This window comes from Nomascus leucogenys, chromosome 14 (genome assembly GCF_006542625.1).
Source record: "Nomascus leucogenys isolate Asia chromosome 14, Asia_NLE_v1, whole genome shotgun sequence".
In the NCBI taxonomy this organism is placed as follows: domain Eukaryota; kingdom Metazoa; phylum Chordata; class Mammalia; order Primates; family Hylobatidae; genus Nomascus; species Nomascus leucogenys.
The window spans coordinates 75,778,541-75,802,890 of NC_044394.1; the positions used below are offsets into that span (position 1 = coordinate 75,778,541).

A 24,350-nucleotide genomic window follows, 5' to 3' on the forward strand; every position below is an offset into this window, starting at 1 on the left:
GCGGGGAGGGGCGGGAGTGTCCGGGCGAGGAGGGGCGGGGACTGGCGGGGCAGGCGCGGGAGGGCGAGGACTGGAGAGGTGGGCGCGAGGGCGGGGGGGGGGGGGGGGGGGCGTTGCGGGGCGGGGCCCGCGTCAGACCCCGCCCCAACCCGTGGTTCGGGCCCGCCCCCATCTCAGCACCCCAGGCTAGTCTAGGAGGCCGGCGCAAAGGCCGCGGGTGGCGGGGGTGGGGGCTCCTTGGGAGCCCACGGAGTGCTGCGGCGGCTCGGGGCCGATTTCCCTACAACAAGGATGGCGGTGAGGGGCGCAGGGAGCGGGTCCGGCTCTCTTTGCCTCGAGGCTCCTCTGATTCCACTCGCGTGGCTGCGCTGCCCTGGCAGCGGCCTCGGTCCCGGGGGTGGGAGCTCCACAGGGTTCCGCCCCGTCCTGGCAACGACGCCTGAGGGGACTCTGTGCTAAGACTCTGTTGGGCAGGCCGGGCTTCCGGGAGGACCTGGTCTGGATCGGCCACCGCTGGGTGCCTTAGCTCCGCACGGAGCCTGCAGGCTTTAACTTGTGAGTTAAGAAAAGTTAACCTTTCTTGCATCCTATTCTTCGTTGCTGGCTCTCCTTGTCTTCACCCATTCCATCTATCAAAACCTGAAATTTCGGGGCCTGCGCAGTGGCTCACACCTGTAATCCCAGCACTTTGGGAGGCTGAGGCAGGCGGATCACCTGAGGTCAGGAGTTCGAGACCAGCCTGACCAACATGGTGAAACCCCGTCTCTACTAAAAATACAAAATTAGCCGGGCGTGGTGGTGGCGCATGCCTGTAATCCCAGCTACTCGGGAGGCTGAGGCAGGAGAATCGCTTGAACTTGCGAGGCGGAGGTTGCGGTGAGCTGGGAGATCGCGCCACTGCACTCCAGCCTAGGTAACAGGAGCGAAACTCTGTCCCCCACCCCCAAAAAAGTGAAATCTCCAAAGGATCTAGTAGATGAGACAGGTTATTCATCCTGAGCATAAATGATCTCTCTCAGGGTACCTGATTCTGTAACTATACCTACTCTCTAGTAATAGAATGAAAACTTTGGTCTCCTGCCAGTCGAGGCATGTGGGAGGAAAACACTGGATCTATTTGATGTCCTCACATGAAAGTAAATTCCAAACAAAGCAAATAGTTAAATGTTCAAAAAAAAAAAAAAAAAAGAGAGAGGTTATGAAAATGCCAGAAGAAAACAAGGGAAAAAATCAAAACTAAGGTTGGAATGGTGAGAGACTTTTCAAAGAGCATATAAACCATAAAATTAAAAATTGATAAATGTAGGCCGGGCACGGTGACACGCGTATAAACCCAGCACTTTGAGAGGCTGAGGTGGGTGGATCACCTGAGGTCAGGAGTTTGAGACCAGCTTGACCAACATGGTGAAACCCCGTCTCTACTAAAAATACAAAAATTTCACCCGGTATGGTGGTGGGTTCCTGTAATCCCAGCTACTTGGGAGGCTGAGGCAGGAGAATTACTTGAACCTGGGAGACAGAGGTTGCAGTGAGCCGAGATCGCACCATTGCACTCCAGCCTGGGTGACAGAGTGAGACTCTGTCTCTAAATAAATAACTAACAATTGATAAATGTAACTACATAGAAATCTAAATTTTCTGCATAGCAAATAAATATAACAAACCCCAACCAAGAAAAATATTTGTAAAATGTATGACAAAAAGTTCTAATTACTAAAAAAAGAAATTAGTATAAAAATGTTCAACTCAGAGAAAAACAGGTTTCTACAGAAAAATACAAATGATTTCTTAAAGTACAAGAATCTAATACCATAAAACAAAAATAAAATACGATTTTCCACAAATGCAAACATGAAAAGTTTGACTATATATATATTTATTTTTAGTTGGAATAGGATTTTATTTTATTTTATTTTTATTTTATTTTTCCATCCTTGGTGGTGTGTTCTTTTTTTTTATTTTTATTTATTTTTATTTTTTATTATTATACTTTAGGTTTTAGGGTACATGTGCACAATGTGCAGGTTTGTTACATATGTATCCATGTGCCATGTTGTTTTGCTGCACCCATTAACTCATCATTTAGCATTAGGTATATCTCCTAATGCTGTCCCTCCCCCCTCCCCCCACCCCACAACAGTCCCCAGAGTGTGATGTTCCCCTTCCTGTGTCCATGAGTTCTCATTGTTCAATTCCCACCTATGAGTGAGAACATGCGGTGTTTGGTTTTTTGTCCTTGTGATAGTTTACTGAGAATGATGTTTTCCAGTTTCATCCATGTCCCTACAAAGGACATGAACTCATCATTTTTTATGGCTGCATAGTATTCCATAGTGTATATGTGCCACATTTTCTTAATCCAGTCTATCGTTGTTGGACATTTGGGTTGGTTCCAAGTCTTTGCTATTGTGAATAGTGCCGCAATAAACATATGTGTGCATGTGTCTTTATAGCAGCATGATTTATAGTCCTTTGGGTATATACCCAGTAATGGGATGGCTGGGTCAAATGGTATTTCTAGTTCTAGATCCCTGAGGAATCACCACACTGACTTCCACAATGGTTGAACTAGTTTACAGTCCCACCAACAGTGTAAAAGTGTTCCTATTTCTCCACATCCTCTCCAGCACCTGTTGTTTCCTGACTATTTAATGATGGCCATTCTAACTGGTGTGAGATGGTATCTCACCATGGTTTTGATTTGCATTTCTCTGATGGCCAGTGATGATGAGCATTTTTTCATGTGTTTTTTGGCTGCATAAATGTCTTCTTTTGAGAAGTGTCTGTTCATGTCCTTCGCCCACTTTTTGATGGGGTTGTTTGTTTTTTTCTTGTAAATTTGTTTGAGTTCATTGTAGATTCTGGATATTAGCCCTTTGTCAGATAAGTAGGTTGCAAAAATTTTCTCCCATTCTGTAGGTTGCCTGTTCACTCTGATGGTAGTTTCTTTTGCTGTGCAGAAGCTCTTTAGTTTAATTAGATCCCATTTGTCAATTTTGGCTTTTATTGCCATTGCTTTTGGTGTTTTAGACATGAAGTCCTTGCCCACGCCTATGTCCTGAATGGTATTGCCTAGGTTTTCTTGTAGGATTTTAATGGTTTTAGGTCTAACATTTAAGTCTTTAATCCATCTTGAATTAATTTTTGTATAAGGTGTAAGGAAGGGATCCAGTTTCGGCTTTCTACATATGGCTAGCCAGTTTTCCCAGCACCATTTATTAAATAGGGAATCCTTTCCCCATTTCTTGTTTTTGTCAGGTTTGTCAAAGATCAGATAGTTGTAGATATGCAGCATCATTTCTAAGGGTTCTGTTCTGTTCCATTGATCTATGTCTCTGTTGTGGTACCAGTACCATGCTGTTTTGGTTACTGTAGCCTTGTAGTATAGTTTGAAGTCAGGTAGCGTGATGCCTCCAGCTTTGTTCTTTTGGCTTAGGATTGACTTGGCAATGAGGGCTCTTTTTTGGTTCCATATGAACTTTAAAGTAGTTTTTTCCAATTCTGTGAAGAAAGTCAGTGGTAACTTCATGGGGATGGCATTGAATCTATAAGTTACCTTGGGCGGTATGGCCATTTTCACGATATTGATTCTTCCAACCCATGAGCATGGAATGTTCTTCCATTTGTTTGTATCCTCTTTTATTTCATTGAGCAGTGGTTTGTAGTTCTCCTTGAAGAGGTCCTTCACATCCCCCGTAAGATGGATTCCTAGGTATTTTATTCTCTTTGAAGCAATTGTGAATGGGAGTTCACTCATGATTTGGCTCTCTGTTTGTCTGTGATTGGTGTACAAGAATGCTTGTGATTTTTGTACATTGATTTTGTATCCTGAGACTTTGCTGAAGTTGCTAATCAGCTTAAGGAGATTTTGGGCTGAGACAATGGGGTTTTCTAGATATACAATCATGTCATCTGCAAACAGGGACAATTTGACTTCCTCTTTTCCTAATTGAATACCCTTTATTTCCTTCTCCTGCCTGATTGCTCTGGCCAGAACTTCCAGCACTATGTTGAATAGGAGTGGTGAGAGAGGGCATTCCTGTCTTGTGCCAGTTTTCAAAGGGAATGCTTCCAGTTTTTGCCCATTCAGTATGATATTGGCTGTGGGTTTGTCATAGATAGCTCTTATTATTTTGAGATACGTCCCATCAATACCTAATTTATTGAGAGTTTTTAGCATGAAGGGTTGTTGAATTTTGTCAAAGGCCTTTTCTGCATCTATTGAGATAATCATGTGGTTTTTGTCTTTGGTTCTGTTTATATGCTGGATTACATTTATTGATTTGCGTATGTTGAACCAGCCTTGCATCCCAGGGATGAAGCCCACTTAATCATGGTGTATAAGCTTTTTGATGTGCTGCTGGATTCGGTTTCCCAGTATTTTATTGAGGATTTTTGCATCAATGTTCATCAAGGATATTGGTCTGAAATTCTCTTTTTTGGTTATGTCTCTGCCAGGCTTTGGTATCAGGACGATGCTGGCTTCATAAAATGTGTTAGGGAGAATTCCCTCTTTTTCTAATGATTGGAATAGTTTCAGAAGGAATGGTACCAGTTCCTCCTTGTACCTCTGGTAGAATTCGGCTGTGAATCCATCAGGTCCTGGACTCTTTTTGGTTGGTAAGCTATTGATTATTGCCACAATTTCAGAACCTGTTATTGGTCTATTCAGAGATTCAACTTCTTCCTGGTTTAGTCTTGGGAGGGTGTATTTGTCGAGGAACTTATCCATTTCTTCTAGATTTTCTAGTTTATTTGCATAGAGGTGTTTGTAGTATTCTCTGATGGTAGATTGTATTTCTGTGGGATCGGTGGTGATATCCCCTTTTTCAGTTTTTATTGCATCTATTTGATTCTTCTCTCTTTTCTTCTTTATTAGTCTTGCTGGCGGTCTATCAATTTTGTTGATCTTTTCAAAAAACCATCTCCTGGATTCATTAATTTTTTGAAGGGTTTTTTGTGTCTCTATTTCCTTCAGTTCTGCTCTGATTTTAGTTATTTCTAGCCTTCTGCTAGCTTTTGAGTGTGTTTCCTCTTGCTTTTCTAGTTCTTTTAATTGTGATGTTAGGGTGTCAATTTTGGATCTTTCCTGCTTTCTCTTGTGGGCATTTAGTGCTATAAATTTCGCTCTACACACTGCTTTGAACGTGTCCCAGAGATTCTGGTATGTTGTGTCTTTGTTCTCGTTGGTTTCAAAGAACATCTTTATTTCTGCCTTCATTTCATTATGTACCCAATAGTCATTCAGGAGCAGGTTGTTCAGTTTCCATGTAGTTGAGCGGTTTTGAGTGAGTTTCTTAATCCTGAGTTCTAGTTTGATTGCACTGTGGTCTGAGAGACAGTTTGTTATAATTTCTGTTCTTTTACATTTGCTGAGGAGAGCTTTACTTCCAACTATGTGGTCAATTTTGGAATAGGTGTGGTGTGGTGCTGAAAAAAATGTATATTCTGTTGATTTGGGGTGGAGAGTTCTGTAGATGTCTATTAGGTCCACTTTGTGCAGAGCTGAGTTCAATTCCTGGATATCCTTGTTAACTTTCTGTCTCGTTGATCTGTCTAATGTTGACAGTGGGGTGTTAAAATCTCTCATTATTATTGTGTGGGAGTTTAAGTCCCTTTGTAGGTCACTCAGGACTTGCTTTATGAATCTGGGTGCTCCTGTATTGGGTACATATATATTTAGGATAGTTAGCTCTTCTTGTTGAATTGATCCCTTTACCATTATGTAATGGCCTTCTTTGTCTCTTTTGATCTTTGTTGGTTTAAAGTCTATTTTATCAGAGACTAAGATTGCAACCCCTGCCTTTTTTTGTTTTCCATTTGCTTGATAGATCTTCCTCCATCCCTTTATTTTGATTCTGTGTGTGTCTCTGCACGTGAGATGGGTTTCCTGAATACACTGATGGGTCCTGACTCCTTATCCAGTTTGCCAGTCTGTGTCTTTTAATTGGAGCATTTAGCCCATTTACACTTAAGGTTAATATTGTTATGTGTGAATCTGATCCTGTCATTATGATGTTAGTTGTTTATTTTGCTCGTTATTTGATGCAGTTTCTTCCTAGCCTCGATGGTCTTTACAATTTGGCATGTTTTTGCAGTGGCTGGTACCGGTTGTTCCTTTCCATGTTTAGTGCTTCCTTCAGGAGCTCTTTTAGGGCAGGCCTGGTGGTGACAAAATCACTCAGCGTTTGCTTGTCTGTAAAGTATTTTATTTCTCCTTCACTTATGAAGCTTAGTTTGGCTGGTTATGAAATTCTGGGTTGAAAATTCTTTTCTTTAAGAATGTTGAATATCGGCCCCCACTCTCTTCTGGCTTGTAGAGTTTCTGCTGAGAGATCAGCTGTTAGTCTGATGGGCTTCCCTTTGTGGGTAACCCGACCTTTCTCTCTGGCTGCCCTTAACATTTTTTCCTTCATTTCAACTTTGGTGAATCTGACAGTTATGTGTCTTGGAGTTGCTCTTCTCGAGGAGTATCTTTGTGGCGTTCTCTGTATTTCCTGAATCTTAATGTTGGTCTGCCTTGCTAGATTGGGGAAGTTCTCCTGGATAATATCTTGCAGAGTGTTTTCCAACTTGGTTCCATTCTCCCCGTCATTTTCAGGTACACCAATCAGACGTAGGTTTGGTCTTTTCACATAGTCCCAAATTTCTTGGAGGCTTTGTTCATTTCTTTGTATTCTTTCTTCTCTAAACTTCCCTTCTCGCTTCATTTCATTCATTTCATCTTCCATCAGCGATACCCTTTCTTCCAGTTGTTCGCATCTGCTACCGAGACTTCTGCAATCTTTGCGTAGTTCTCGAAACTTGGCTTTCAGCTCCATCAGCTCCTTTAAGCCCTTCTCTCCATTAGTTATTCTAATTATCCATTCTTCTAATTTTTTTTCAAAGTTTTTAACTTCTTTGCTGGTGTTTTGAATTTCCTCCCGTAGCTCAGAGTAGTTTGATCGTCTGAAGCCTTCTTCTCTCAACTCATCAAAGTCATCCTCCGTGTAGCTTTGTTCCGTTGCTGGTGAGGAACTGCGTTCCTTTGGAGGAGGAGAGGTGCTCTGCTTTTTAGAGTTTCCAGTTTTTCTGCTCTGTTTTTTCCCCATCTTTGTGGTTTTATCTACTTTTGGTCTTTGATGGTGGTGATGTACAGATGGGTTTTTGGTGTAGATATCCTTTCTGTTTGTTAGTTTTCCTTCTACCAGACAGGACCCTCAGCTGCAGGTCTGTTGGAGTTTATTAGAGGTCCACTCCAGACCCTGTTTGGCTGGGTGTCAGCAGCAGTGGCTGCAGAACAGCGGATTTTCGTTAGACCACAAATTCAGCTGTCTGATAGTTCCTCTGGAAGTTTTGTCTCAGAGGAGTACCCGGCCAAGTGAGGTGTCATTCTGTCCCTACTCGGGGGGTGCCTCACAATTAGGCTGCTCAGGGATGAGGGACCCACTTCAGGATGCAGTCTGTCCATTCTCAGATCTCCAGCTGCATGCTGGGACAACCACTACTCTCTTCAAAGCTGTCAGTCAGACAGGGACATATAAGTCTGCAGAGGTTCCTTCTGAATTTTTGTTTGTCTGTGCCCTGCCCCCAGAGGTGGAGCCAACAGAGGCAGGCAGGCCTCCTTGAGCTGTGGTGGGCTCCACCCAGTTTGAGCTTCCTGGCTGCTTTGTTTACCTAAGCAAGCCTGGGCAATGGCGGGCGCCCCTCCCCCAGCCTCGCTGCCACCTTGCAGTTTGATCTCAGACTGCTGTGCTAGCAATCAGGGAGACTCCGTGGGCGTAGGACCCTCCGAGCCAGGTGCGGGACACAATCTCCTAGTGTGCCGTTTTCCAGGCCCATTGGAAAAGCGCAGTATTAGGGTGGGACTGACCCGATTATCCAGGTGCCGTCTGTTACCCCTTTCTTTAACTAGGAAAGGGAACTCCCTGACCCCTTGCGCTTCCGGAGTGAGGCAAGGCCTCGCCCTGCTTCGGCTCGTGCACAGTGCGCTTCACCGACTGTCCTGCACCCACTGTTTGGCACTTCCTAGTGAGATGAATCCGGTACCTCAAACAGAAATGCAGAAATCACCCATCTTCTGTGTCACTCAGGCTGGGAGCTGTAGACCGGAGCTGTTCCTATTCGGCCATCTTGGCTCCACCCCCCGACTATATATTGTTTTGATGAGGATATAGGGAAACCCTTTTTCCCCCCACAGAGGAGGTCTCCCTATGTTACCCACACTGGTCTTGAACTCTTGGACTTCAACAATCCTTTTTAATAGCAGGGTTTACGAGTGCACTTCAGCATGCCTGGCTAATTTATTGTTGATAGGAGTATAAATCCATACACGCTTTGTAAAGAACAAGTGGGCAATAGCTATCAATGTAAAATTCAGCTCTTCTTTGGCCTAGTATATTCATATTTTGGAATTTATCTTACAAATGTATTCTTATATGTACACCAAAAGAATGTACAAATTTGGCTGGGCACGGTGGCTCACACCTGTAATCGCAGCACTTTTGGAAGTTGAAGCAGGAGGATCCCTTGAGGTTAGGAGTTCAAGATCAGCCTGGGAAGAAAAGGGAAGAACCCCGCCACCTGGTCTCTACAAAAAAAAAAATTTGAAAATTAGCTGGGCATGGTGGCATGCACCTGTAGTTCCAGCCAGCTATAATTGCACCACTGCACTGCAGCCTGGGTGACAGAGTGAGACCCCGATTCAAAAAAAAAAAGAAAGAACAAATTTTAAAGATGCCTAGGCAACTATCTGTACACTAAATGATATCACTGAAATTTACTTTAAAGTGTACGGGTGGGGAATGTGGGTTGATAACTTGAAACTACCTCATAAATACATTACATTCTTTATATTAGCTTGTCTACTTTAGTGTATATTTGAAAATTTCTATAATAAAAAAAATTTTTTAAAAATTGAAAACGGCCAGGTGCAGGGGCTCAGGCCTGTAATCCCAGAACTTTGGGAGGCCGAGGCAGACAGATCACGAGGTCAGGAGATTGAGACCATCCTGGCTAACACAGTGAAACCCCGTCTCTACAAAAAAAAAAAAAAAAAAAAAAAACAAGACGTGATGGTGTGCGCCTGTAGTCCCAGCTACTTGGGAGGCTGAGGCAGGAGAATGGCGTGAATCTGGGAGGCGGAGCTTGTAGTGAGCCTGTAGCAGGATGAGCCACAGACAAAACTTCTCAAGACACCGAGTTAATGGCCGGGCGCGGTGGCTCACGCCTGTAATCCCAGCACTTTGGGAGGCCGAGACGGGTGGATCACGAGGTCAGGAGATCGAGACCATCCTGGCTAACACAGTGAAACCCCGTCTCTACTAAAAATACAAAAAATTAGCTGGCGCGGTGGCAGGCGCCTGTAGTCCCAGCTACTTGGGAGGCTGAGGCAGGAGAATGGCGTGAACCCGGGAGTTGGAGCTTGCAGTGAGCCGAGATTGCGCCACTGCACTCCAGCCTGGGCGACAGACCAAGACTCCATCTCAAAAAAAAAAAAAAAAAAGACACCGAGTTAAAGAAGGAAGGAGTTTATCCGGCTGGGGGCATCGGCAAGACGTCCTGTCTCAAGGGCTGAGCTCCCCCAGTGGGCAATTCCTGTCCTTTTTAAGGGCTCACAACTCTAAGGGGGTGCACGTGAGAGGGTCATGATTGATTGAGCAAGCAGGGGTACGTGACTGGGGGCTGCATGCACCAGTAATTAGATCGGAACAAAACAGGATAGGGATTTTCACAGTGCTTGTCTATACAGTGTCTGTAATCTATAGATAACCTAACCGATTAGGTCAGAGGTGGATCTTTAACTACCAGGCCTAGGGTGTGGCACTGGGCTGTCTGCTTGTGGATTTCATTTCTGCCTTTTAGTTTTTTCTTTTTCTTTCTTTGGAGGCAGAAATTGGGCATAAGACAATATGAGGGGTGGTCTCCTGCCTTACTCCTCCCCTTTGAGACTCTCACTCAATAGTGGGAGTTCTCACTTTCATTTTATTATCTATGTCTTCTTGCAAGACAGATTGATAGTGATTCACATAGTACACTTGTGCTGAAGCATTTTGGTGAACTAAGGTAGCGATGAAGCTTTTTATCATTTGAAGAAGTACAGGTAGTAAACAAGGGAGCAATAAGCAGGTTCCTATTACTATTATAACTTTTATTATAAGAGGTTTTTTTTTTTTTTTTTGAGACAGAGTCTCACTCTGTCACCCAGGCTGGAGTGCAGTGGTGCAATCTCGGCTCACTGCAAGCTCCACCTCCTGGGTTCACGCCATTCTCCTGCCTCAGCCTCTCCGAGTAGCTGGGACTACAGGCGCCCGCCACCATGCCTGGCTAATTTTTTGTATTTTTAGTAGAGACGGGGTTTCACCATGGTCTCGATCTCCTGACCTCGTGATCCGCCCACCTCGGCCTCCCAAAGTGCTGGGATTACAAGCGTGAGCCACCGCACCCGGCCAACCCTAGCATGTTAATCTTAGTTATTTTAAATTCCTGGTTGGATACTTCCAATATCTCTTTCATATCTGAGTCTGGTTCTGATGCTTGCTCTGTCTCTTCAAACTGTGGGGATTTTTGTCTTTTAGTATGCTTTGTAATTGTTTGTTTGAGGCTGTACATGATGTACTGGGTGAAAGGAACTGAGTTAAATAAGGCTTTAGTATGAGGTTTTGTGTTTCTCTGGCTAGGAGTTAGGCTTTGTTTACTATTTGCTATATAATCATGGATGTCAGAGGCTAAAATTTCCTCTAGTGCCCTCCTGTCTTCTCTGGCGAGCTCCCTATAGGCTTCTTTGTAAAGTGGCTCTGAGTCTTGCAGTGTCTATCCCTAATCATGGGAAAACATCAAACAAACCCATACAGAGGGACATCTCACAAAGTCCTGTGTCCGGAATTGGTGGGTTCTTGGTCTCACTGACTTCAAGAATGAGGCCGCGGACACTCGCGGTGAGTGTTGCAGTTCTTAAAGGCAGTGTGTCCGGCGTTTGTTCCTTCTGATGTTCAGATGTGTTCGGAGTTTCTTCCCTCTGGTGGTGTTCGTGGTCTTGCTGGTTCAGGAGTGAAGCTGCGGACCTTCGCAGTGAGTGTTACAGCTCTTAAGGCGGCGCGTCTGGAGTTGTTTGTTCCTCCCGGTGGGTTGGTGGTCTCGTTGGCTTCAGGAGTGAAGCTGCAGACCTTCGCGGTGAGTGTTACAGCTCATAAAGGCAGTGTGGACCCAAAGAGTGAGAAGCAGCAAGACTTATTGCAAAGAGCAAAAGAACAAAGCTTCTACAGTGTGGAAGGGGACCCCAGCCAGTTGCCACTGCTGGCTGGGGCAGCCTGCTTTTATTCTCTTATCTGGCGCCACCCACATCTTGCTGATTGGTCCATTTTACAGAGAGCCGAGTGTTCTCTTTTGACAGGGTGCTGATTGGTGCGTTTACAATCCCTGAGCTAGACACAAAGGTTCTCCATGTTCCCACTAGATTAGCTAGATACAGAGTGTGACACAAAGGTTCTCCAAGTCCCCACCAGAGTAGCTAGATACAGAGTGTCGATTGGTACATTCACAAACCCTGAGCTAGACACAGGATGCTGATTGGTGTGTTTACAAACCTTGAGCTAGATACAGAGTGCCAATTGGTGTATTTACAATCCCTTAGCTAGACATAAAGGTTCTCCAAGTCCCCACCAGACTTAGGAGCCCAGCTGGCTTCACCGATCCTGCAGCAGGGCCGCAGGTGGAGCTGCCTGCCAGTCCCATGCGGTGTGCCTGCACTCCTCTGCCCTTGGGTGGTCGATGGGACTGGGCGCCATGAAGCAGTGGGTGGCGCTCGTTGGGGAGGCTCCGGCTGCACAGGAGCCCACAGAGGGTCGGGAAGGCTCAGGCATTGCGGGCTGCAGGTCCCCAGCCCTGCCCCATGGGAAGGCAGCTAAGGCCTGGTGAGAAATTGAGCACAGCGGCTGCTGGCCTAGGTGCTAAGCCCTTCACTGCCCCAGGCTGGCAGGGCCAGCAGGCCGGCCGCTCCGAGTGCGGGGCCCACTGAGCCCATGCCCACCTGGAACTGGCGCTGGCCCGCAAGCACCGCATGCTACCCTTGTTCCCGCCCTTGCCTCTGCCTCCACACCTCCCGGCAAGCTGAGGGAGCTGGCTTGGCCTTGGCCAGCCCAGAAAGGAGCTCCCACAGTGCAGCGGTGGGCTGAAGTGCTCCTCAAGTGCCACCAAAGTGGGAGCCCAGGCAGAGGAGGTGCCAAGAGCAAGCGAGGGCTGTGAGGACTGCCAGCACGCTATCACCTCTCAGTACCAAGTGTCAAGGATCATGGATTGAATCCCTGAAACAGAGGAAGGACACTGAAGGAAAGACTCGGAAAAGGTGACTGAGGTCTGGAGTTTAGTTAATGATACTACACCAAGACTAATTTCTTAGTTTTGATAATTTGTTAACAGTTATGTTAACATTGGGGGTAGCTGTGCAAGGGGTGTGAGAATGCTATTATATCTTTAACCTTGGCCCATGGTTAAGGTGTTTCCAGTGTAAGGTGACTGTTATTGCTTGTAGTTAACATATATTTGGCACCACAGGATTCATTCTGGAATTCTCCTTGGCTTATTTATAACTTTTTTTCTTTTTCTAGTAGTGAGAAACCTGGCTTTCATGCAGAGTTTACAAAAGCCAATTTAAACTTTTGTCATATGCAATGATTTTATTTCATATATTTATTTCAGAGCTTATGAATTTTTAATTATTCTAAGGGCTAACATAGAACTTTTTCATGTTTTCTACTCTTCAAGAGTAGGTAAGACTTTAGTTTTTAATTCATGAATCACATTACAAAAGGAATCCTGTGGTTCTCTGAGAGCTGATTTGTCTTGGCAAAAGGCTTTAGAGAGCTGTGAGTGGTGGCTCATGCCTGTAATCCCAGCACTTTGATCTGAGACGGGTGGATCACCTGAGGCCAGGAGTTTGAGACCAGTCTGGCCAACATGGCAAAACCCCATCTCTACTAAAAATACAAAATTAGCCAAGCATAATGTCATGCACCTGTAGTCCCAGCTACTTGGGAGGTTGAGGCAGGAGAATTGCTTGAACCTCGGAAGCAGAGGTTGTAGTGAGCCGAGATCATGCCACTGCACTCCAGCCTGGGAAACAGCAAGACTCTGTCTCAAAACAAACAAAAAACCCCCCAAAAAACAAAAAAATTAGACGGGTGTGGTAGCATGCACCTATAGTCCCAGCTACTTAGGAGGCTGAGGCAGGAGAATCACTTGAACCCAGAAGTTGGAGGTTGCAATGAGCAGAGATCATGCTGCTACAGTCTAGCCTGGGTGACACAGTGAGTATCCATCTCGAAAAACAACAACAACAACAACAAAACCAAATAAAAAAACCCAACAACAACAAAACAAGCAAACAAACAAAAAAACTAAACAGGCTTTAGGGAAAGAGCAATCTAATCATCTGATTATGTGATTGGCACTAAGATGGGAATGACTCTGGCCTACTTTCTTCAATTTGCATTTTAAAATAGGAGCTTAGTTAGCCCCCAAATAATATGTAATTGATGTATTAGGGTTGGGGAGTGAATATTTTTCGAAGCAGAAGATATTTCTCAATTCTTGCTTACTTTTAGAGGTTGAAGTTCAAGGAAGCCCCTACCTTGGCACTGTATTCCAGGGAGGTATTTGGAGTTAATTTCAGGGCTTAGCAGTGACTCTTTAGAACAGCAGTATATGATTGAAATGTAATGTATTACGAATGAGATCACTACAAGTAATTTAAAAATGTGCTAGTAGTGCTTTTTTTTTTGAGATGGAGTCTCGCTCTGAAGCCCAGGCTGGAGTGCAGTGGCACGATCTCAGCTCACTGCAAGCTCCGCCTTCTGGGTTCGCGCCATTCTCCTGCCTCAGCATCCCTAGTAGCTGGGACTACAGGTGCCTGCCACCACGCCTGGCTAATTTTTTTTTTTTTTTTTTTTGAGACGGAGTCTCGCTCTGTCGCCCAGGCTGGAGTGCAGTGGCGCAATCTCGGCTCACTGCAAGCTCTGCCTCCCAGGTTCATGCCATTCTCCTGCCTCAGCCTCTCCGAGTAGCTGGGACTACAGGCGCCCGCCACCACGCCCGGCTAATTTTTTGTATTTTTAGTAGAGACAGGGTTTCACCGTGGTCTCGATCTCCTGACCTCGTGATCCGCCCGCCTCAGCCTCCCAAAGTGCTGGGATTACAAGCGTGAGCCACTGCGCCCGGCCTAATTTTTTGTGTTTTCAGTAGAGATGGGGTTTCACCGTGTTAGCCAGGGTGGTCTCGATCTCCTGACCTCGTGATCTGCCCGCCTCGGCCTCCCAAAGTGCTGGGATTACAGGAGTGAGCCACCACACCCAGCCTCTAGTAGTACTTTTATCAAAAGTAAATAGAAAAATGAAATTAATTTTCACAATATATTTTATTTAAACTAATATGTTCACCATGTTAAAATTTCAACATTTAATCACTATAAAAACTACTAGTGAGATATTTCACATTACTTTTTTCACGTAAGCCTTTGAAATCTGGTGTGTATTTTATATTTACTATACATCCTGATTTGGAATAACCACATTTCAATCTTTCAATAGCCACATGTGGCTAGTGGCTACTGTGTTAGAGCAGTTCTAGAACAAAGGAGTCCCTTTAAAAATATTTGGAAGTCATAGTCTATAAGGCAATATGAAAGCTGATATGAATGATCTCTCCTTTTCCAGGAAAGGAAACAAAAATGAAATCATGTTAGGGCTGCATATTTTATGGGTCCCATGAGAAATACACATAGTCTGAAAGAATGATCTCAGTCAGAAACTCAGAATGAATCATATGAATTAAACATTGGACAATGTCCAGTGCTCAGCATGTGTTTTTGGTTTATACTAAGAGCATATTATGCTACCAAATACAGAGATTTACTATTATACTTAGTGTAGGAGGTATATTGAGACATTGTTCTAGACTACCACAGTTCCATATTTTGTGAAAAAGTATATTGCACTTTTTTTTTTTGAGAGTGCGCCCAGGCTGGAGTGCAATGGCGTGATCTCAGCTCACTCCAGCCTTCGCCTCCCGGGTTCAAGTGATTCTCCTGGCTCAGCCTCCCTAGTAGCTGGGATTACAGGTGTGAGCCACCATGTCTGGCTAATTGTTGTATTTTTAGTAGAGACAGGGTTTCGTCATGTTGGCCAGGCTGGTCTCGAACTCCTGACCTCAGGTGATCCACCCGCCTCAGCCTCCCAAAGTGTTAGGATTCCAGGCGTGATCCACTATGTCCAGCCTTATATTTCACTCTTTAGGAATTGTATCTTACTGTAATCTTAAACTACACTAAAATAAATAATGTAAACCTTTTGCCAAATTGCTCAGAGTAGGTTTCTACTTTGGTTATAAGGAATAAAATTCATGCTTTTGTGTACACACTAGACATCTAAAGCAATCAACTATAGTTAACAAGCAGTGCTCTTACCAAAAGGTAACTCTTTCTAGAATCTGGCACACCATTTAATATCTGTATGAGCATATGGTGGGTTTAATAATTGTTTTCCATGTTTGTAAGTTTTCTTTAGTTTTATAAGCAGTTAAAAAGAATCCCTGTCACTGAAATACAATCTGTGGTGGGACTTCTAGATTTTCTCCATCTTACGCTGCTAGATTTATGTCACTGCCATAGCTATGCAATGGGTGATATTTACACTATGCTCAAAGCAACCAGAAAAACACATCACTGAATAATACAGATATTCTGAAGTCAAGCAAGCGAGCTTTCATTAACAGATCAATTTCCTTAGAAAAGTTGATGAAACTAAAGGCTGAAGTGCAAATAAAAAGCTCTTTCAAGGGGGTATGAATTTCTGGTAACTTATGGGGTAAGAAAAAGAGCAAGAAACTTGGAAGTAGGGAAGAGAAAAAAGAAAAGGAGCAAGAGGGGATAGCCGGCTTTCAAACGAGTCTCCAATAGGAAAGCAAAATCTGTATCTAGCCGATACCAACGTGTGAAGAAAGAGTGAACATAGCAAAATTTGGAAAGGTTGCTTGAAAAGCAAACAAAAAACCAAACACCTGTAATCCTAGCACTTTGGGAGGGCAAGGTGGGCGGATTGCCTGCACTCAGGAGTTCGAGACCAGCCTGGGCAACATGGTGAAACCTTGCCTCTGCTAAAATCCAAAAAAAAAAATTAGCTGGGCGTGGGCTGGGCGTGGTGGCTCGCGACTGTAATCCCAGCACTTTGGGAGGCTGAGGCGGGCAGATCACGAGGTCAGGAGATTGAGACCATCCTGGCTAACACAGTGAAACTCCATCTCTACTAAAAATACAAAAAATTAGCCAGGCGTGGTGGTGCATGCCTGTATTCTCAGCTACTTGGGAGGCTGAGGCAGGAGAATCGCTTGAACCCGGGAGGTGGAGCTTGCAGTGAGCTGAGATCATGCCACTGTACTCCAGCCTGGCGACAGAGCGACACTCGTCTCAAAAAAAAAAAAAAAGTCTCCTTTGGCCAGGTGCAGTGGCTCACACCTGAAATCTCAGCACTTTGGGAGGCCGAGGTGAGCAGATCACTTGAGTCCAGTTCAAGATCAGCCTAGGTAACATGGCAAAACCTCGTCTCTACAAAAAACAAACAAACAAAAATTAGCCGGATGTGGTGGTGCACATCTGTAGTCCCAGCTACTTGGGAGGCTGAGGCTGGAGAATCACCTGAGACCGGGAGGCAGAGAATGCAGAGAGCTGAGACTATGCCAAGGCACTCCAGCCTGGGCAACAGAGCAAGACTCTCTCTCCCAAAAAAGAAAAAAAGCCTCCTTTAAAAAATGCATTTTGATGCTATAAATTTATCGGTTAATAGTTTTTGGGGCAAAAAATGTTTTCTGACATTTCAATAAGAGCTATAGATGATGTCCAGCATTAGTCATGACTGGACTAAGTCTGGAAATCTGGACTCTCTTCCCAGCTCTGGGAGGTACAAAGTTTTAAAAAATAAGTTAAGGTCAAAATGCTGGAAAACATTCAATTTATTTCCTGATTTACTCAATTGTTTACTCATAAATGACAGTAACACTTGGTGCTATGGGTCATGCACTGAGGTCAGAACAAGGAACAGAAAAAAATGAGGTAAATTGGTAAATCTTTTTGCAGGCTGAGAAGGGAGAGAATGCTGGCATGCCCACTCTGTGCTGGTTTTTTTTTTTTTTTTGAGATGGGGTCTTGCTCTGTCACCCAGGCTGGAGTGCAGTGGTGCAATCTTGGCTCATTGCAAGCTCCGCCTCCTGGGTTCACGCCATTCTCCTGCCTCAGCCTCCCAAGTAGCTGGTACTACAGGCACCCGCCACCACGCCTGGCTAATTTTTTGTATTTTTAGTAGACAGGGTTTCACTGTGTTAGCCAGGATGGTCCTGATCTCCTGACCTCGTGATACGCCCACCTTGGCCTCCCAAAGTGCTGGGATTACAGGCGTGAGCCACCGCGTCCAGCCCTCTGTGCTGGGTTTTATGATGTCATCCAATAACTCACAACTATGTAATTTATTTCCTTTTTACAGATAAAGAAATGGGGGCTCAGAGCAGTCAAGAAGAACATGCCCCAAGTTATTTGTCAGTGAAGCAGAAATTGTGGTGTCCTTGTGTAAGTTCACAGTTTATACTTTACCATTATACTGGGCTCCAAAATAGCTGATATTTACTTTCAAAGCATGTGTAAGAAATTTACTTGATGATGCAGAGACATTGTACAGAATCCAGTCCCTTGACTCTCAGGTCCCCAGAACACTCACTTCTCGATTTTGTTGACCTCTTATGTCAACTTAAACCTGGCACTCTCTTGGCTGGCTTTCTCTGCTCTTTCTGGGCACTCCAAAGCTACTGTACTTACATGCTACAATTCCAGTCACAGGAAGATGCTGAGTTCTTTAGTCCCAGATCCATATTCCTGAGAAAACCTAATTGCCTAGGCTCAGGTCATAACTCTGTATCTGTTTCAGTTGATTATGGCTGGGCCCACTGCCCCTCTGTATGGTGGTGGGGCAAAAGTTCCCAGAGAGAGGCAGGGGTGACAGGGACTGTTGTCTCAAATGCTAGGCAGACATCTGGAGTGGTAACCACTACATCTGTTCACAGTGAGCACATCCTTGCAGGGAAACTGGGTTAATCATCTCTATTATTGAAACTCAGAGGTATAGTGTTTCTTCATAGGAATTTTCTTTCCTTATTTGAGATGGGGGTCTCACTTTGTTGCCCAGGCTGGAGTGCAGTGGTGTGTGATCTTGGCTCACTGCAGCCTCCCCTCCCGAGTTCAAGTGATTCTCCTACCTCAGCCTGCTGAGTAGCTGGGACTACAGGCATAGGCCAACACACCTGGCTAATTTTTGTATTTTTAGTAAACAAGTTTTAGTAGACAAGTTTTCACCATATTGGCCAGGCTGGTCTTGGACTCCTGACCTCAGGTGATCTGCCCACCCTGGCCTCCCTAAGTGCTGGGATTACAGGTGTGAGCCATCGCGCCCAGCCTATTTATAGGAATTTTCTATAGGTATATAAGTAATAATTTGAAGGTCACAACTAGATGCCTTTCCGTGTAACCGTATCTTAAATGGAACAAACATTTTCTTTCTACATAGAAATTATACATAAATAACCCAATGCTTTTTAATACCCATGAAAAACCATTAGCTCAAAGACACTTGCAAAATTGTATCAGGCTGTTTTCCTTGGTGTGTATTAAGTTTGAAGCAAAGGGGATTTTCAGATGCCAAGACAAAGTAGAAGTCTTCCACCAAGTTGAAATCATCACACTGCAATTTAATCATATGATACAACCAATTTTTTGATGTGTTATGCCATTCACCAAATACCAACAATTTTTTAGGGGGAACTTTACATCCTCAATACTATACACTTCCAGCTATATCACTACCTAACATGGACTTTAAAAAGAATACAAAGTACAGTATGCCTTCTCAGTGCCTTTAGTAATTCAGTTACAGTTCTGCCAAACTTTCTTTAAAGGAATACAATTCTCAATCTTACACTGTTCAGAGCACAAGCATAGCTTATTGTATACAAGAGATGTGCATCAGTTCCCACTCCTCAGGGACTGTATGAATTTGGCTTTACTTTTTTTTCTTTGATGGACTCTCACTGTGTCGCCAGGCTGGAGTGCAGTGGTGTGATCTCGGCTCACTGGACTCCACCTCCTGGGTTCAAGTGATTCTTCTGCCTCAGCCTCCCAAGTAGCTAGGACTACAGGCGCACATCACCATGCCCAGCTGATTTTTTTTGTATTTTTAGTAGAGACGGGGTTTCACCATGTTGGCCAGGATGGTCTTGATCTCTTGACCTCATTATCTACCCGCTTTGGCCTCCCAAGGTGCTAGGATTACAGGCAAGAGCCACTGTGCTGGGCCAAATTTGGTTCTTAGAAACCAAGGAGTGATGTGTGCACCAGGTCCAAGGCTGAAGAGCTGCTTCTCACTAGATGCCTCTCTTGGTCTGGCTGCTGTATCCAGTCCTGTCCAGGGTTAGCTCTGTTCCTCCTTCTTGTGGCATCTGTGTTTCTCTTTCTGCCCTGTCTCTCCCCATCTCCTAGTCCAAACATTCAAATAAATTAATTACCTCCAGGAGATTGAGACCATACTGGCTAACACGGTGAAACCCCGTCTCTACTAAAAATACAACAAATTAGCCGGGCATGGTGGCAGATGCCTGTAGTCCCAGCTACTCAGGAGGCTGAGGCAGGAGAATGGCGTGAACCCGGGAGGCAGAGCTTGCTGTGAGCTGAGATCGCACCACTGCACTCCAGCCTGGGCGACAGAGCAAGACTCTGTCTCAAAAAAAAAAAAAAAAAAAAATTAATGACCTCTGCCCCTAACTGAACAAAGCCCTTCATCTAAGGCCAACCTTTGGTTGGCAGCCTTAGCCAGATATCTGCTTCTGGTCAAATCAATGTCTTGTCCACAGGGAGGCCCAGTGCTGTTTCTAGTTTTAGCTGGATGCAGGGTGTCAGACATGGCAGGTACCACGGTCCACCTGACAGGTATCAACGAGTTGGTCGACATTCTCTCAACAACCTAATAGGGACCAATCATGTAAGGCCAGTAGTAAAGGAGTTTGAAGTTGTCTTTCAGAAACCAATGAACAACCCCAAAGAGACAGTGTCTAACATAAAAGAGCAGCCATAAAAATATGCAGTTAAACATATTTAATAGAAATATTAAAATAATCATTACACTTCCTCTCATTGCGGAAACCATGAAAGAATATGCCCTTTGTAATCAAAGTAATAATTTTTTATCATGCAAAAAAGTATTTTGTTATGACATTCATAAGTAGAGACTATATTTCAAAACAAGTTTATACAGACTTCAAAAGGTCTAAAGTCAAAGAGAAAGTGAAATATATTTAAATATGATTACATTGTATGCAGCTGGCATACTCATATTCACAGTTTATAAAGTAAAAAAACTAAACTCTTCATGTCAGCTCTGAAATAGATGCATTTTCATTAATACATTCACTAGTTAGGTCTGTTCTTCTAAGACAGGAGGAAAGACAGGATATATGAGATATTTTTGAAAGAATAAACTCAACATTATCAGCAGCAAATTTCAGTTAAACTAAATTGGAAACCAATGTCCTGTGTAACCAAAGTGCAAAGTGAGTTATCCAGCTCAGAATGAAAATTAAAAGTATAAACTGAAGGCTTAAGAGAACTTCAGAGAGCATACTGTGTGATTAACACATAAATATTAAAAATTATCAAATTTTTAGGAACAACATAATTTTGATCTAGTCATTAAAACATATGCAGAGGTGTCAAAGGCAAGTAACACTACCACCTAAGGTTATTCAGGGGAATGGTGAAGATGTAGCACGGACCTCTAAGGTGTCTTTCTAAAATCCCTTCTGATGGAAAGCTTACGGAACACTATCTGCCAAAAACACTGAAAGCACCAGTTTTATATTTAGATACAATGCTGAGTGATATAGTCACTGTTGTGATAGGTTTTTATTTGGGAAAATGGAGAGGATTCTCAAAACAGATTCATGGCTTGCATGCAGTGACACCATACCAAGAGCCTGGAGAGACACCATGAAATCACCTCAACTGAAGTGGTAGGCCCACCTATTCATAGTCAGTGTTACACTAGCCAGCTCTAGGGCTCTGACAACATAATGAGTTTTGAGATATAATATACTTTAAAGAAAAAAAGAAGTTTATTTTAAAGCAAATAACTAAATTGTATTTTAACTTAGCATAATTAACTGCAGCATATTTACTTCATAGCCCCTTAACATGTCACTTTTACCAATAAAGCTTTTTCCTTCATATTTTAATCACAAAAATTTCTCAACAGTTTATAACAATCTGTAAATCTGACCTTGCAATAGTCATAAAACGTTATTTTTATTTTATTACTATTTTTAGAGACAAGGTCTCGCTCTGTTCCCCGAGCTGGAGTGCAGTGGTACAATCACAGCTCACTAGCCTCAAGCGATTCTCCAGCCTCAGCCTCCCAAAGTAGTGGGATTACAGGCATGAATCACCACACCTGGCCTTGACACATTATTTTTAAAGCCTAAATTCCAGTTGGTATGGTACCAAAATTTAGTTTAACTTCAAAATTCACAGTACTGCCAAGAAATGGGCGGGTCCTGAGGTTCCAGAGAAGTGGGGAGTGAATTCATTCGTGGTGGTTTTATTCTGGCAGCATGCACGGGAGATCACATAAGTTAGAGGGCTGTGGCCTGGTATCAACACTTCAAGCTGTTGTACTTTTACTTTGAGTTAAAACTTTTAAAATACATCTGTCATATATATGTACAAATATATGTAGATGCAAACATATATAAACATTTTTTGACAAAAGAATGATGGTAATATACATGAACCATTTTTGTAAATAGATTCTATTTGGTTAATAAAATATTCCTTCCATCAACCTATCGAAGTCCAGACCAACTATGAAGATAGGATGCCCATCCAGAAGAACGGGAAGCATTTTCTTCCTCACCTTTGGAAAATAAAAAAAAAAAAAAGAAAAAAGAGTATTAAAATTTCTCAATGTAAAATCTGTATTTTAGAACCACTCTACAATATAAGCAAATAATGTCTTTTTTACTGATTGCATGCTTTTTTTGCGGGGGGGGGGGAGGGGTTCTTTTTTTTTTTTGAGACAGGGTCTTGCTCTGTCACCCAGGCTGAAGTGCAGTGGCGTGATGAGACTTCAATGCAGCCTTGATCTCCCAGGCTCAAGTGATTCTCTCAACTTAGCCTGCCAAGTAACTGGGACCACAAGGTGTGTGCCACCATGCCTGGGTAATTTTCTGTTTTTTTTGTAGAGATGCGGGTCTGTTTTCCAGGCTAGTCTCAAACTCCTGGGCTCAAGTGATGCCCCCACTTCAGCCTCACAGTGTTGGGATTACAATCACGAGCCACTGTACCCATCCATATGTCATTCTTTAGACCCATTACTTACTAAATTTCTCTTTCTAAAGGATATACTGAATTTCTGGTTGAGCCAACTTAACAGCTAATTTTATATTTTAGCTTTAAAACATTGATAAGCAACATGAAGCAATCTAGAACTTAACCTTTAAATGGCTTTATTAAAGAAATCCAGCTATGAAAATTATGCAGAAATGATTCTCTACAAACAATCCTACCAGCACATAAGAAATTCTTCCTCTATTCTGAAATACCATCTTCTCACAACATACTTTGATGTTATGAATCAATGTCTGTTCTTGAACATCATTTATTGTCTTTCTCTATTAAACAATTCCAAAATAAAATTTCCAGCACAACTAAATATTGTTGACAATAAGAGGATTAAAAAAAATTATTTTAAAACAGAAGCTTATATACAACTTAGACTCTAAAACCAATAGATCTATGGTAAACCTTAAAACTGAACCCAAACAAACAAAAACCAAAGTTTTAATCATTTAAAAATCATGTTTATTGAGGTACGACTTACTTATAGTAAAACCTGCCCTTTTCAGCGTATAGCACTGAGTCTTGACAAATGCACAGTTATGTACCACCACTGACCAAGGCCTGGCACATTTTCACCTCCTCAAAGTTCTCCCTGGCTGCTTCTCCCACTCCTTGGCAACCACTAACCTGTTTTCTGGCCTTATAGTTCTGCTTTTTTCAGAATGTCATATAAGTAGAAGCACACCGTACATAGTATTTTGAGTCTGACCTCTGTCAACTGGCATAATGCATTTGAGAATTATCCATGTTGCTGTACTGGCAGTGCATTCTTTTTTATTGCTGAGCAGTATTCAATTGCATGGCTGTCCCAGTTTGTTTATTCATTTGCCAGTTGAAGGATAACTGAGATCTTCCTCGTTTTTAGCAATTTTAAAGAAAGTTTCTATGAATAATTGTGTACAGGTTTTTAATTAAATGTTTTAGAGATATAATTCATATACCACATAATTCACCTTTTTAAAGTGCACAATTCACTGGTTTTTAATATATTCACAAGGTTTGTGTATAGGTTTTTGTGTGAATACTGGTTTTCATTCCTCTTGGATAAAGATTTAATTTGGTATTACCCTTCCAGACACCTTTCTGTGTTTTCATACATATATATGTACGACAGTTTGACCTTAGGCAGAGAAGCATTTTCAAAATTTTACATGGGGAAACTCTTTCTAGAGTTAAAGCTGTTTTTTCTGTTCTGTCTGGTTTTATCTGCGTGTTATTTACAATCTGCTGCATAACAAATTACTATAAACTTAGTACCTTAACACATATTTATTTCACAGTTTCTGTGGGTCAGGAGATCAGAAATGGTTCTATTTCAAGGTCTCTCACAGGGCTGCAATCAAGATGTTGGCATGGCTGGGGTCTCATCTGAAGGCTGGACTGGAGAAAAATCTACTTCCAAACTTATGTGGTAGTTGGAAGAATTTAGTTCCTCAAGGCTGCTAAACTGATGGCCTGTTCCTTGCCTCTGGGATGGTAGCTTGCTTCAACAAAGTGTGCAAGCAGAGAAGACAGAGTCTGCTAGCAAGATAGAAGCCACAATCTCTTGTAATCTATCATTTTTGCTGTATTCTACTGGTTAAAAATAACTCATTAGGTTAGCCTACTGGCTCTCAAGGGGAAGAGATTATACAAAGGCATGAATTTCTAGAGGAGGGAATGAGGGCAAAGAATTCTGAGAAGTCTGTCTTCCACAATCTGAAGAACTTCTAGAAAGTAGGAGGAAGCAATATTGCTTAGGGATGGACAACTTGGCACTGGTTATGTGTTCCAAGTGAGGTAACCTTGTTCCCAAGAATAAAGAGAACCAGATAACTATAAACATTTCCCTAAACTGAAATGCAGACTGTTGTATGTTCACCTGAAATGAATGGTGTAAGCTGAATATAAGATT

The 24,350-nt window shown here is 43.1% G+C and overlaps 1 protein-coding gene and 1 long non-coding RNA gene across 3 annotated transcripts in view; one reads left to right on the forward strand and one right to left on the reverse strand.

The window, feature by feature from the left end:
- The first annotated feature begins 170 nt into the window (after positions 1–170).
- On the forward strand, positions 171–21,986 carry LOC115838384. Its single transcript, XR_004033398.1, has 3 exons — positions 171–555; positions 17,505–17,587; positions 21,910–21,986. It is a non-coding gene; the product is annotated as an uncharacterized LOC115838384 (long non-coding RNA).
- GCC2 (GRIP and coiled-coil domain containing 2) overlaps positions 20,136–24,350 on the reverse strand; it is a 62,984-nt gene continuing 58,769 nt past the window's right edge. For both annotated transcript variants that reach the window (XM_030828197.1, XM_030828196.1), the window contains exon 23: positions 20,136–21,971. In XM_030828197.1, coding sequence (XP_030684057.1) covers positions 21,901–21,971 — 71 coding nt within the window. In that variant the 3' untranslated portion in view covers positions 20,136–21,900. The remainder of the gene's footprint in view (positions 21,972–24,350) is intronic.